Below are 12,637 nucleotides of genomic sequence, written 5' to 3' on the forward strand. Positions count from 1 at the left end.
ATTGTATGGATAAAATCAAGCAAAGAGTGTTAAGGACACAGCTAATTTGCAGCTGTATTAAAAAATTAAAAAAATATTGACAAAGTTTGACTGTTAAATTCTGAAATACTCTGTATGATATCGTATATATAATTTTCTATAGTTAGTAAATGATAATTATAAGAACTAATTCTTAGGCCATCTTTTGAATTATAAAGATCCTTTTTATTGACTACATTCAAATTGAGTTTTATTATATAAAATTGGAATTAGAAATTATAAATAATAATATAAACTTTGATTATCCTTATATGTTTATAAGAAGTAATTTACTATTTAAAAGAAGTAATTTGTACAAAATTTACAAATTTCGTACAAATCAGTTTTTGACTAGAAATATTTGAATACTATATTTTCTTTTCCGGAAGTACTTCACTAATTCCATACATTCCCGCCAATAGTCTTCCGTGTGAAGTTGGTACTGGTTCTTTTGGCGCCAAATATGGACCCTTTTCATCCATATACACGTATCTAAATTTTCGTTAAGAATTAATTTAAATTTTTTATAAACGTTGTGATATATTAAAATTTCATACTTTAAAAATTCACATTTCAAAATTAAAGATTGTTGAAATTACAATTTTCATTACTTAAGTATTCTTATGTTATAATACGAAAGGTAATGTAGATATTAATTTTGAAAGGATACGGTAATCTCAAGACCCAGTAAGCACTTTGCGATAACTTTATTGGTTCATCGCAACCAGTGACAAAAATTGGACAAGGTGGAGGTCCAGGTTGTACTCTAGGATTTACTGTAACATGAACAGGTGCTTTTGGCGTCACTACGTGAATTCTCATTAATTGAGCTATTAGAGGCTTTGTTTGCCTGAAAATTAAAAAGTTAATTCGATATTAATTCAAAATTAATTTAATATCATTTATTTGGAGCTAAAATACATATGGTCATTATCATTATTTGGATTTAAATTAAATTTAATTATCTGGATTTCTATCGAAATTGCTTTTTAAATATTCACATACCGACAAGGACAGGGAAAATAGAGCGGCATGTCCGCAGTACTGGATGTGACTTTATTTCCACTGTCCTTCACAATCCCATTTCCAGTAGCCTTCAGAACCTTATCCGGCGCAGACGCCATAAATCTGTGTCCTCTTGGACACTCGTATTCCACTCCCACAAATATTTTCACTACAAATTCCTTTCCACCTTTTGATTTCCGACCACGAATAGTATTCATATTTTGAAAATTCTTTCCTCTCGGACAATAGTTATGGGTTCCATGATCACCTATAGTAGGCCACAAAGAGCCTCTTTCTTTTTGATGCTCTAGTCTAATAAAAAATTAATCGGTAAAAATTAAATCCAACTTAATGATGAAACTGAATTTCTTGGTTTATTAAATTACCTAACAGTCACATCCCATGGTAAAAGAAAAGCGGAAGTGGCTAAAACACCAGCTTGATGTTGTAAACCCAAATTATGAGAGTATAGGCTACTTGGTCCAAGGCAAACTAGAGACCAGCTAGAGAATTGTGGCAATAAACCAGCTGGTGATTCTGTATGTAACATTCCTGGTAGATACTCTGTTGTTGAAGGCTGCCTGACTAGAGATTTCTCTATAGAATTAAAGAATATTGAAATATAATATTATAATTAATCTTCTCAAAGAATAGTTACCTTTTGCATTTTCTGCATCACTATCTGATACTTCTATAACTACTTTATGTGCTTCATTAGGTGTTAAACTGGTTTTACTGCTGAGCTTAGGAACATCTTCATTAGTTTCACTCGTTGGAGGTGACTGTCCTCCACTTCCATATGGAGTTCGAATATCATCTAAAGTCATAACCTTAATGTCATAAACTTAACTTTTCAAAGAATTTTTTTACCAATAAATTGACTTTTCAAAGAATTCTTTACCACAGGATTGAATTGTAAATAATTATGAACAATAAAACAAAAATACCATTCAGAGTGTTAACTCCTAAGCTGCAAGCTTGAGTATTTCCTTCAGATGTTGGAGATTCTGCATGAGTGAAAGAGTCCTCTCGTTTAGTAGAAAACAACTGTGCAGGCCTGTAATAAGAGTACGCCATTGTTCAAACTCTAAGACACAGAAATCTATTATCAATATTGATATACAATTATTATAAATATTTTACCTATAATTATGAGTGCTTGGTTGGAAAACAGGAAACTGTATGTTCTCTAACTGAGCACATCCACATTGCTTAGCTAGCATTTGAAAATAATCATAGTTGGCCTGTCTCAGACTGAATGGGTCCTCCCTTGAACCCTGACAACGACCACAATTACAAGCACAGATGTATCGAACTCCGCTACAATGTTCCCTAATTGGTAAGTCACTGTAAAGTGATATAATATTATATTGAGATTACATAATAAATAATGTGAGATAAATCGTTTTCCCTGAATCACGCACTTGTCATTCTCTCTTTGTTCCGTTTGTTCCCCGCCTCCAGCGCCCTCACTTCCACCTCTGTGTATCGGATTCGTGCAAGGATTCCCTGTCAGAGACAGTACTTCGCACATCTGCCTCCCAGATCTCCAGTGCTTCTCGCATTCGGCCTGTAGCTTTTCATTAAACTCTTCAAACAAAGGGCCTCGTGCATGCATCTCAAAGACCCCCATTGCATGTGCCAATTTTGTTTCATGATATGCTCTGGTGTAAATATTGAGGGATTACTTTATGTAAATTTTTCTTGGGGAAACTTTGAATACCTTGTGTAGTGTTGCGGTAGGTTCTCTTGGTAAGCCTGGAGGGCTCGTGGGAGTACTTTGCTGCATCTGCTCTTACTGAACTTTACATCAGTATCTAACAAGCTGTGTAATGTTAGTAGTTCTTTATCTGTTCCATGTATAAAATAGTCGTATACTTTGTTTGCCACTTCACAGAATATTGTAACATTAGGTATCTGATAAAAAAAAGGTTGAAGTTAGAAGCAAACTAAATGTAAAATTGTAATTTAATATTAGTTGTTTTTATTATTGGTCTGACCTCAAAATAGGCAGGTACAGAATGTCTTCCAACATTGTCATCAAAACCTCTTGCAAAGGCTAGGTTTATATGCTGTTGTAGAAATGATCTAAAGGAACGAGTTTCTGTGAACATATATGGAGTTATTATTATTTTGATTATGTGGTTTTAATTCAGTAATATTCTTACCAGTTTCTGTATCGTCTATTTGAATATTGGAATCCTGACTAGCCAAACTCCTTGAAGTACTTCCTCCAGAGCTAACTTTGCAACTCTGTATGAGCTTCTTTGCCATGTAGCCCAGAATATCTCTGGATTCTGTCGTACCAGTGTGTACATATACGAATTCTTGATTTGCAGGAATTGCGAACAGTGAATTTGAACTGAAAATTCACCCACATATTGTTTACATTAAATTAAACAATGTTTGAATTTTGTAGTCTTTATATTTACCTAATATTGGTTACTATTCGATTTTTCCTTAATACTTGGTATATCTGATCTTCTAAGGAATGCTCCAGTTTCTTGATATTAGCTCCACTGGCAGGATCTTGAAACACAGTGGGACAAGTTTCAAAATAGAATAAAACCCTAGGAGAGCAGGGTCTAACATTTGATACCCAGTCCTTGGGTAAACTGTATATGGAACTTAGGACATCAGAAAGTTGTGGAGAAACCTTTTGTCTGAAAATCAAAATATACATTTGTATTCAAGATCTATATTGTATTGTAGAACAGTATATTTATTGAAAGAAATTAGATGTATACCTTACCATATCCATGGCTCTGAATAAATGTACATAACTATAGTCAAATGTGTGAGTCGGATGAGTAAGAATAATAACATGCGATATGTGAAATAAAACAAGTAGTGCTCTAGCATATTTGTCTCTCATGTGTGCCCATACACTAAGGAAATCCTTGCAGTCCTGTTTTTCTAAGAACTTATCATATTTTGTTAAAAGGGTGTGTGTATCTAATAATCCTCTTAAATGCAAGTATATAGTTCTATCTTTAGAATCGTAGTATCCCTCAATCTCACACTAGAAATAATTTCATTAGTGTTATTTTCGTACAAATTATTTTAGATATTCTAATGTATTCTCAAATAAACTCTTACAAATGATTCTTCTTCTACCTCTGGTTCATCCAGGAGGCCCACCTGCAGGATTGAACTGAGCATGTTGGTCTTGCATCCTTTTGCACTATATTGTGACTTTCCAAATACAGATACTATCACTACTTTTTTATCTGTGTGTACAAAACTAAAAATAAAATATTGAGAAAAAATAAATACTTGCTTTTGTATCATGATAAATACCAAAATATTTCTATATACAAGATATCACATTCACTGTTATTTTTAATTAATAAATTTATACATCAATGAAATAGTTGTCGAATATAGAAAATTTTTTCTTTATTAAAGTAAAAACGTTTTTTTCGTTAAATTACCTTCCTGCGCTGCATGGAAGTCGGAATTTTTGCGGTCGCATTGTATATTTGTTTGGCAACTTAAAGGTTATGTTATTGCATGCTATAGTTATAAGATAGCAGCGCACAATGCAATGTAATGAAGTACATTTGCAACAGGCTATAAACTTTACTAAAAAATTGCAGGAACATGAATAAATGTAATTTTTCTGTATTAAGCAATTTATTTTTTAGCAATATCTTTTTGCATAACCTTAACTTTTTTTAAATAAATGTATTTAGATGAAGGTTGTTATAATTCCTAGTAACACCAGGAAATACATTTTCTTAATCACTCTAGAAAAAATATTTAGTTATTTACAATTGATCATTAAATAATTTAAATGATTGGGATTTTTTCTTTATGGTATATCTAGTTACACTATCGTTTGCGTAAGGTGTCAAACATTATTATCGATTTGAAACAGTGGACGGACTTCATACAATTCGATTGTTTATTGGCTCATCGCTTGGAGGTAGTGAAATAGCTATTTGGATGACAATTTCATCAGCTCCATATTCATTAGCTAAGGAGAGAGCTATAATCTCATAAGCGAATATTAATTTAATGCAGTCGTAGGAGGTTGTCTGGTTTTCGTTACAATATGGTATTAACGAAGGAATATCGCATATGTATGCCGCTTACTACAGGGGAGGTAAATCTTTCTGAATTTTTAATGTTAATTGTTACTACAGCTTTGCATAAATATTCCTTCCATATACAGGTATTAGAAATTTTCGTTTTTAACATTCCGTTATAATTTTTTACTCTGTCAGTTAATATTTTTTCATAATTCTTGATTAAGCACAATTAGAACTTTGGTTCACTTCAGTTGAATTAAAGAATTTCAATTATTGATTATATTCTTTGTAGTATCGGATAGGACAACTTTATATGATTGCTAGACACAGTCATGAGCAATCAGATAATGATGAAGGTGTTGAGGTTGTTGAAAATGTGGAGTGTGATGATCCAGAACACGGAAAGGGTCAATATACAGAGAAGCGAATCCATCTATCTAGGTAATTTTCATGGCATCACTTATATCTCTAAATTCAGACTATTGTGGAGGTTGATGCCTCATATTTGTTATATTAAATTACAGTAAATTGCCATATTGGATTCAATCTCTCATTCCTCGAATATTTTATGTCACAGAGAAGGCATGGAATTATTATCCCTTTACTGTCACAGGTATATTAAAATATAGTTAATATTTCATCAAATAGAATCCAAAAATGTTTCTTTCTAGCTAATAATGTGGCTTTTTTTCATGTTACTTATGGTCTACTAAGAATACACTGTAAGTATAAAAATTGTAGCTTTATGTAAGGTTTTTTGTTACATAAAATTTTACTTTTTAGTGTTCTTTTATTCCAAAATTGTACATCTCAATAAAAACGCGATATGAGGATAACAATGGATCTACAGAAAATGTATGTAAATGAGTTTTATATGTAAATAGAATCAGTTCTGTTACATATAATGCTATTAAAACAGTGTTTAGGTCTGTCTCCTATTGAATTGATTCATCGTGAGGTTGATTTTGTGGACATTGCGTATGACGAATTATCCGCGAAGCACTATAAAGAGGAAGAGGTATTGTTATTATTATAACACCTAGGTCTTGACTTAGAAATTTACATTCGTGAATATCCTTACTTTAGGACCCAAAATTCTTTAAATCTCAACGAACTGGTCGTGGGCCATTGGTAGAAGGGTGGAAAGGCACTACACAGCCTATAATGTGTTCTTACAAGCTAGTTCAAGCTTCTTTTGAAGTGTGGGGTATGCAAACTCGAGTGGAAGACTTCATTCATAGAGTAATTTGTTTATAAATATTCATAGAGTACTTGAATTACGAAATTTACAACTGTAATGATGTTATTCTTACATCTGCAGTGTATTAGAGATATTTTATTATTGGGTCATCGTCAAGCATTTGCATGGATTGATGAGTGGTATGACATGACACTGGAGGATGTTCGACAGTACGAACAAAAGATGCAAGCTGAAACTAATGAGAAAGTGCGACTCAGAAATATGAATAACGAGAAGCCACCAACACCAACCACACCAACTTCATCAATGCCGTCTTCACCATTACCCAAATCTCCTACACAGTCCACTCGATCATGGTTCTCTTGGTCTTAGCCATATTGTTAGAGTAATCAACTTATCTAGGGAACGTAATTATGATTGTGCAAATAAATATCGGCACTTTCGATTCTGTGTGTGTATATATATATATATATATATATATATGTATGTATGTATGTATGTATATGTATATGTATGTACATTATAGCCAGGTACCTGCAACAGGATTTGCGAACCAGAGTTCCTGATCTGTTTTTCTTTTCTAGATCATTTTTCTGCAATATTGTCAAACAAAGAATATCTATCGTCTATGCAATGTTGAATAATTTTATAGTTTATTCATGTCTATGCTAATCAGTTTAGGACTAGCTGAAAGTAGTATTTTAAAAAGTGCAGGTTTCCCGCGAACTTATGTTAATTTTAGTATTTGTTCTCCTTTATAACATTCATTGCAGATTATATTGTTGTATTTTAAGTTAAAGATATTTATAAAGTCATTTTATCAAGGCAGGAAGTAAAGATATCAGGAGTAGTTCTTGAATCATTGTAAATGTCGTAAAAGTAGTAGCGAAACTTAGACCTATTTAGGGAAGACACCCTGGTACATCCAAAGTGGATACTTATTGGTATTATATACACACCGGCTTAAGCTATATTGATGTGTGAAATATTGTAAAGATCAGTGATTAGTGTTTAACATAAGAATTATTAATTGTCATAGCAGATTGTATACTATGCTATGTGTATACTATTTCTTGATGCAATTACGAACTCTCACGGCACTAATGAATTGTGTTCTTTTTTTGATTTAATAATGAGGTTTATATTAACTTAAAGATAGCTATAGTATTTTTTCTAATTGAATAGCAGGTTGTACATACAGAATTATCTGAGGTAGGATATTAATTCTACTTCTTGTAGGCTTTAAAAAGGACCAGGAGTATCTGTTTTTAATTTTGTGTTAGCATCTGAATTCTCTGCTGTTTCTAATTTATAATAATTATGTGCTGTCCAAAATTTTCTTGGGACCAAAACAGACCTTAAAACAAAAAGAGGTGGAAAAATACATACGCACAACAATTCACTTTTAATTTTTATATAAAATTAAAGCTTGAAACTACAGCTATACACATTTGCAATGTGCATTTTGTGCCGTGGAAAGAAAAATGTTCGATCTCATTGTTAAGAATCTTTTCATTGCTTAATTTCCATTGCTTATAGCATGTTTAAAATTGTGTTCTTTTTTAAAAGGGTACTCACTGCAGAGCATTTAATTGCCTCTTTATTGTACGAATATGTATTTAAATAAACGTTTCAAGCTATTCTTTTCAGAAGATTCGTTATTTTATTGTTTAGTCTGTAAATTTACAACCAAGCAGCTACTTTAATACTAAGTTTACAGTAAGTGTAATAAGTACATAACAGTTTGATGAGCAAAAAAGCCAACTGAATAGCTTTCATACATTTCATACAGCTATGTTTACTCATTTTTACAAAACTACATAGCAGTACAATTACAATGTTTAAATTACATTAACACATTCAGTGCTATCAAAGCACTTCACATGGCTGCGATTTTTTAAGAATTATTAGTCAGAAATCAAATGAAGAACCTTAGTAATGATATTTGACTCAATATACTGTTTCTTAGGTTATTTATCTTCATATTGAAACACTAAAAAAGGAAAAAGAAATCAAATTGCGTCCGAACTATTTATTTATCCAACAATAGTTCCAAAATATTCAATTTCATTTTATACTTTTTTCATGGAGGGTGCAAATTAAATTGGTTTACAAAATAGGAAAATTTGCTGAAGTCAGGTATATTATTTGCAACTAAGTAACTGTCCGGATCAAAAGAGCGTCGCGAAGACGTTCTGAACTTTTAATTATCTTCAAAATCGGCATGGAATTAATAAACTTTTATTTTTGACTGTGAGACTCGTTTCACACTACTCCAACCACTTACCCCTCTTACCTTGCTCCTTTATCTTATTCGTCCAGTAGTCGTACACAGAGTAGAACAAAATCAGTGGAGAGACCGCTTCGTAAGAGCCATTGATATCTTACTCACTGATATCTTTTTGTGGAAATTCTTTCTTTGGTGTTTTTTACTTATTGAAATTTTGAGTTTGTCACTGTTTTTTTAAATTGCTATTTATTTTTTGGTGTCTTTTAATTTTTATTAATTGTCGCAATGTTTTCTTTTTACCACGCCCCCTTCTCTATATCTTTTTGTTACCAGAATTCTTTTTAGCGCGTCTTCTTTTAATCATTGAAATTTTTTATTGTCCTCTCGTTATACCTCTTTCATCGCCTTCTTTTATTATTGGAATTTCATTTTTAGTACAATTTTTTATATTGCTTTTTTCTTCATCAACGACCTCCTTTTTGCTGGGTTCTTTTCTTTTTGGGTTCTTTTTCTTTTTCTTGCTTGGGTTTTTGTTTTTTCATTGATACTTGTGTTGCTTCTTTTTATCGTTAGGAATTTTCTATGGTATATACTGTTTTTCTTTATTGTATGGATACATTCTGCACATTTTCTATAACATTTTCTATTATTTTCGAAATTGCTTCGATATGTACTATGATTTCTAATTTATTTGATTTTTAAATTTATACAATATATATAGTGCTCCTTCTCACGTAAACATATCATTTGCATCATTTTCTTTAAGTATTTCCTACTATAGATACTTCCTCCTTCCTTCCTTTTCCAGGAATTCCTTTCCTTAATTACTCAGTTTCATCGATTACTATTATTATATTCCCTTTACTACTTCATTTCATAACCACCATCAGTCTATCACCTTCTCCACTTGATTATTCCTCATCCTTGTACTCACTTCTCCAGCTACATATTACCTATCTTCATCCTTATTTCTCCTATATCCTATTCCTGCTTTAATATATCTTCTTCTTGGAAACTTCTTTCTTCACCAGTTTAATGCAATCACTATATGATACTTTTGATAATAACTTTTCTCCACGTAAATTATTGCAAGTAAGTTTCTGATACCTATTCAAATAGAACTTAATTATGTTCGAATAATTTTTATAATAATAAAAAATATACAGGGTGAGCTAGTAAGAAAGGAATAACTTGTTATTGACTTTATCACAAGACTGAAATAAAATTTATTGTATTGAAATGCCTGATTAGGTGAATATAGTTTAATTTTTTAATACCTTATTATGTTTTTTGAGATGTTCAGATCACCTCGAATTTTATAAATGGCACCGTGTATATTTTATATTTTATACCATTAATTTTTTTATACCATATATTTTGTACTATTAGTCGATCCAGATGGACATTCTCTACAAACGAATATCAATCTATTAACTGGCCACCTACACGGTATTCCAATTTATGTGTATTACCCTTTGTTCGAACACTCTTTGGGGGTTGAATTTCGAAAAACACTTAAACACGTGTTTGATTATTTTAAAGGAGAAAGTCATGCCAAATTTCAAGCTTCTACCTTCAGTGGACATAGAGATACGATTATAGTGTAAAAATATTTTACCCCTTTTCTACCCCATCAATTTTCAAAAAATTTGTTTACACCCAAGCTTAATTTCACCCACATCATAAGAGAAGTATATTGAGCGCTCCAATACAATAAATTTTATTTCAAACATTTTTTGAGTCAAGAGGTAATGAGTTATTTCAAGCGTTCATTCTTACTGTCTCACCTTCTATATATGTGTATTTTTTAATAAATCTACAAAATAGAAATTTTTCTTTCTTAATGCTTCTAAATATTTTTTGACATAACATTATCAAATAATTTCAAAAATAAAATAATAGTACAAGTGTCCGAAATACAAAGTAAATAATAATAATAATATATGTCGTTATTATAATTATAACATATAAAATAATATATGTAATTATTTGTTGCTTGCTTTATGGAGAAGGTAGCGTACTTTTGGACAGCACTGTACAAGAGGTTGGCGAAATGTCGCACCGATTTAGAGAAATTTCGCTGTAACTTGCGCGGTGATTGTTTTTCGAAAAAGAGATCAGCGAAAGCAATCATTTTCCCGATATATTCTCTGTTCTTTCTATCTTTTTTATTTCAATAGTAAAATAGTTTGCCCAGAGTCGATACTGTGTTCTATTGTAGCTGAATTTATCTCTAGAACCGTTAAATTTTTTGTTAATAAAATATAACCAATTAAACGATGCTTAAAAAAATTGGATTTAATTACCTTATTTCACTATTTTTTATTTTTATACATAAATTAATCTTGTTTATGAATTAATCTTTTTCAATTTTTGTAAATAACAAACTAAATACTCAATGAGTAATTTTCTGCCTGAAATAAATATAAGCACAAAATGTCCAATGCAACAACCGGTGGTCCAATTAGACTATATGTAAATTCTCAAATTTCTACATTTTCGAAGAAATTCTATTAATCTACCAAAGAACCGGAAACCATCTGAATATAAAAAAATAGTAATTGAACGTTCTTACTAGTAAGTCTCAACAGCAAGATCGAAAAAGCCAGCTTAACCCTGTCGCGATCCTCGAATTAGCAAAAGCTTTATAATATCTTAAAGACATGTTTATCGTAAAAGACGAGGGGCTACTCATACGAATAACAATTTTTCCATATTGAACTCGAATCTGAAATATTTTCTAATAGACAAAAATGGCCGACAGAATACACAGTTAAATACACACATAAAACACCAATCAATAGCAGAGAAGAATTGAAAAACCGTTTACGGGAAAAAGCTGCTGCCCATGTATCGTTCTATTTGAGGATCCCTGTGCACCTCGTTGCTCAGGCTGACCTACTTTTATTCGTGTAAGAAGGTTTGCTCGAGCATAGGGATATTTCGGCTAACATTTAATTGTCAATAACTAAAAAACAAAGCCGAAAACGCAATTTTTTTATTCTTGATTTTCATCTTATTTTAGCTTCAAGAATCCCCCTTAAATTTGTTTACATCTGTAGCCGATATTGTACAAATGTCCGCAACATTCAGCTTGCACATCTAATATTACAACGGAATAACTTGAGAAACTGTTAATAACCAAAGAAGAGCAATATATTCTTTTATAAAAACACTATAAAAGATAAGAGGATTGGTGACTATTATTATTATTATTGATGATATATATGATGTAATGTATTTTTGTTGCTGGTTGTATATATATTCAAAATACGTGACTTTCAAGTGAGATTGCACTGGTGTCCCAGTATTTTTGTGATCGACCGTAGTTAAATTAAGTTTAGAAATGTCTTTCATCCTTAACCAGTTAACCACAGCTATAGTTAATCTTCCGTGCAAAGGGTAGAAGGATTTTCCTACTATAAACGGTTATGTAAACGTTCGAGGCTGTTAAAAGCGTAACCACGCGGTAAGAAAGAGCTTCTGGCTCGTTTCTCACTGCGAAGGAAGAAAGAATAAGTTCCTCCCCCTTTTATCACGTGGCCATGGTGTGTCACGTGTTCTATGGGCCGCGTGAGGTCGACAGTGTCGACACCAGACACGTGAACAACCCAATCGAGGATATTGTATTTTCGGATTAATGGAAATTCACTCTGATCAACACTGTTCGTCCTACTATCTGAATTAATTAACGGCCTTCTACATCTGTTCCTCCTTCGTGTTTCGTAATCGGCAATCCATTTAATTAACATGTTGTACCCTACCTGTCTTTTTGCGCCCTTGCGTTTGCGTAACCGGAATTATAACCAAGATAAGTTGAACTCGGTTCTTCGACAAGGTTGAAATCGTTTACTTTTGTTTTTCTTTTATTTATGCAATGTCACGTTAGCTTTCGAAACCATTATTATTATTGCATATTTATTTTACCCAGCCCCTCTCTTGTTATTATATTAGGTTCTTTAATTTTCCTTGAAATCTACAGTTCACCTCGTACACAACGATCCATAAAATATAACATTTTCAACGACCGCTATTATGTTTTGCAGTGTCTTTACTTCTAAATTCGTAAGTAGACAATTTCTTAAAAAAGAATTTCAAAAGATTCTTCTGTAAAAAAATTGAAATTATTTACTAAATAATCCCTGTAAT

General features: G+C 31.8%; 2 protein-coding genes and 1 long non-coding RNA gene across 4 annotated transcripts; 1 reads left to right on the forward strand and 2 right to left on the reverse strand.

The window, feature by feature from the left end:
- Positions 1-182: 182 nt before the first annotated feature.
- LOC117161140 (nonsense-mediated mRNA decay factor SMG8) lies at positions 183-4,710 on the reverse strand. 2 transcript variants are annotated; one of them, XM_076625360.1, is made up of 15 exons: positions 4,458-4,710; positions 4,141-4,267; positions 3,771-4,045; positions 3,456-3,686; positions 3,192-3,385; positions 3,024-3,127; positions 2,747-2,940; positions 2,448-2,687; positions 2,167-2,370; positions 1,971-2,080; positions 1,682-1,840; positions 1,410-1,620; positions 1,024-1,335; positions 689-868; positions 183-510 (listed from the first exon to the last, which is right to left on the reverse strand). In XM_076625360.1, exons 1-15 carry the CDS (start codon positions 4,496-4,498, stop codon positions 387-389), a joined length of 2,706 nt encoding a protein of 901 aa, XP_076481475.1. In that variant the 5' UTR covers positions 4,499-4,710; the 3' UTR covers positions 183-386. The 2 variants fall into 2 exon arrangements, with proteins under 2 accessions (XP_076481475.1, XP_033198328.1); XM_033342437.2 differs by having other exon boundaries at positions 4,123-4,267; positions 4,458-4,707.
- Positions 4,711-4,879: 169 nt separating this feature from the next.
- Positions 4,880-7,910, forward strand: rdgBbeta (cytoplasmic phosphatidylinositol transfer protein 1). The gene is made up of 8 exons (XM_033342467.2): positions 4,880-5,131; positions 5,350-5,498; positions 5,582-5,670; positions 5,772-5,779; positions 5,841-5,912; positions 5,977-6,075; positions 6,144-6,299; positions 6,379-7,910. Exons 1-8 carry the CDS (start codon positions 5,081-5,083, stop codon positions 6,628-6,630), a joined length of 876 nt encoding a protein of 291 aa, XP_033198358.1. The 5' UTR covers positions 4,880-5,080; the 3' UTR covers positions 6,631-7,910.
- Positions 7,911-8,284: 374 nt separating this feature from the next.
- Positions 8,285-11,496, reverse strand: LOC117161175 (uncharacterized). Its single transcript, XR_013060312.1, has 4 exons — positions 11,064-11,496; positions 10,795-10,902; positions 10,510-10,721; positions 8,285-9,595 (listed from the first exon to the last, which is right to left on the reverse strand). It is a non-coding gene; the product is annotated as an uncharacterized LOC117161175 (long non-coding RNA).
- Between the last annotated feature and the right edge of the window lie 1,141 nt (positions 11,497-12,637).

Source organism: Bombus vancouverensis, chromosome 16 (genome assembly GCF_051014615.1).
Source record: "Bombus vancouverensis nearcticus chromosome 16, iyBomVanc1_principal, whole genome shotgun sequence".
In the NCBI taxonomy this organism is placed as follows: Eukaryota; Metazoa; Arthropoda; class Insecta; order Hymenoptera; family Apidae; genus Bombus; species Bombus vancouverensis.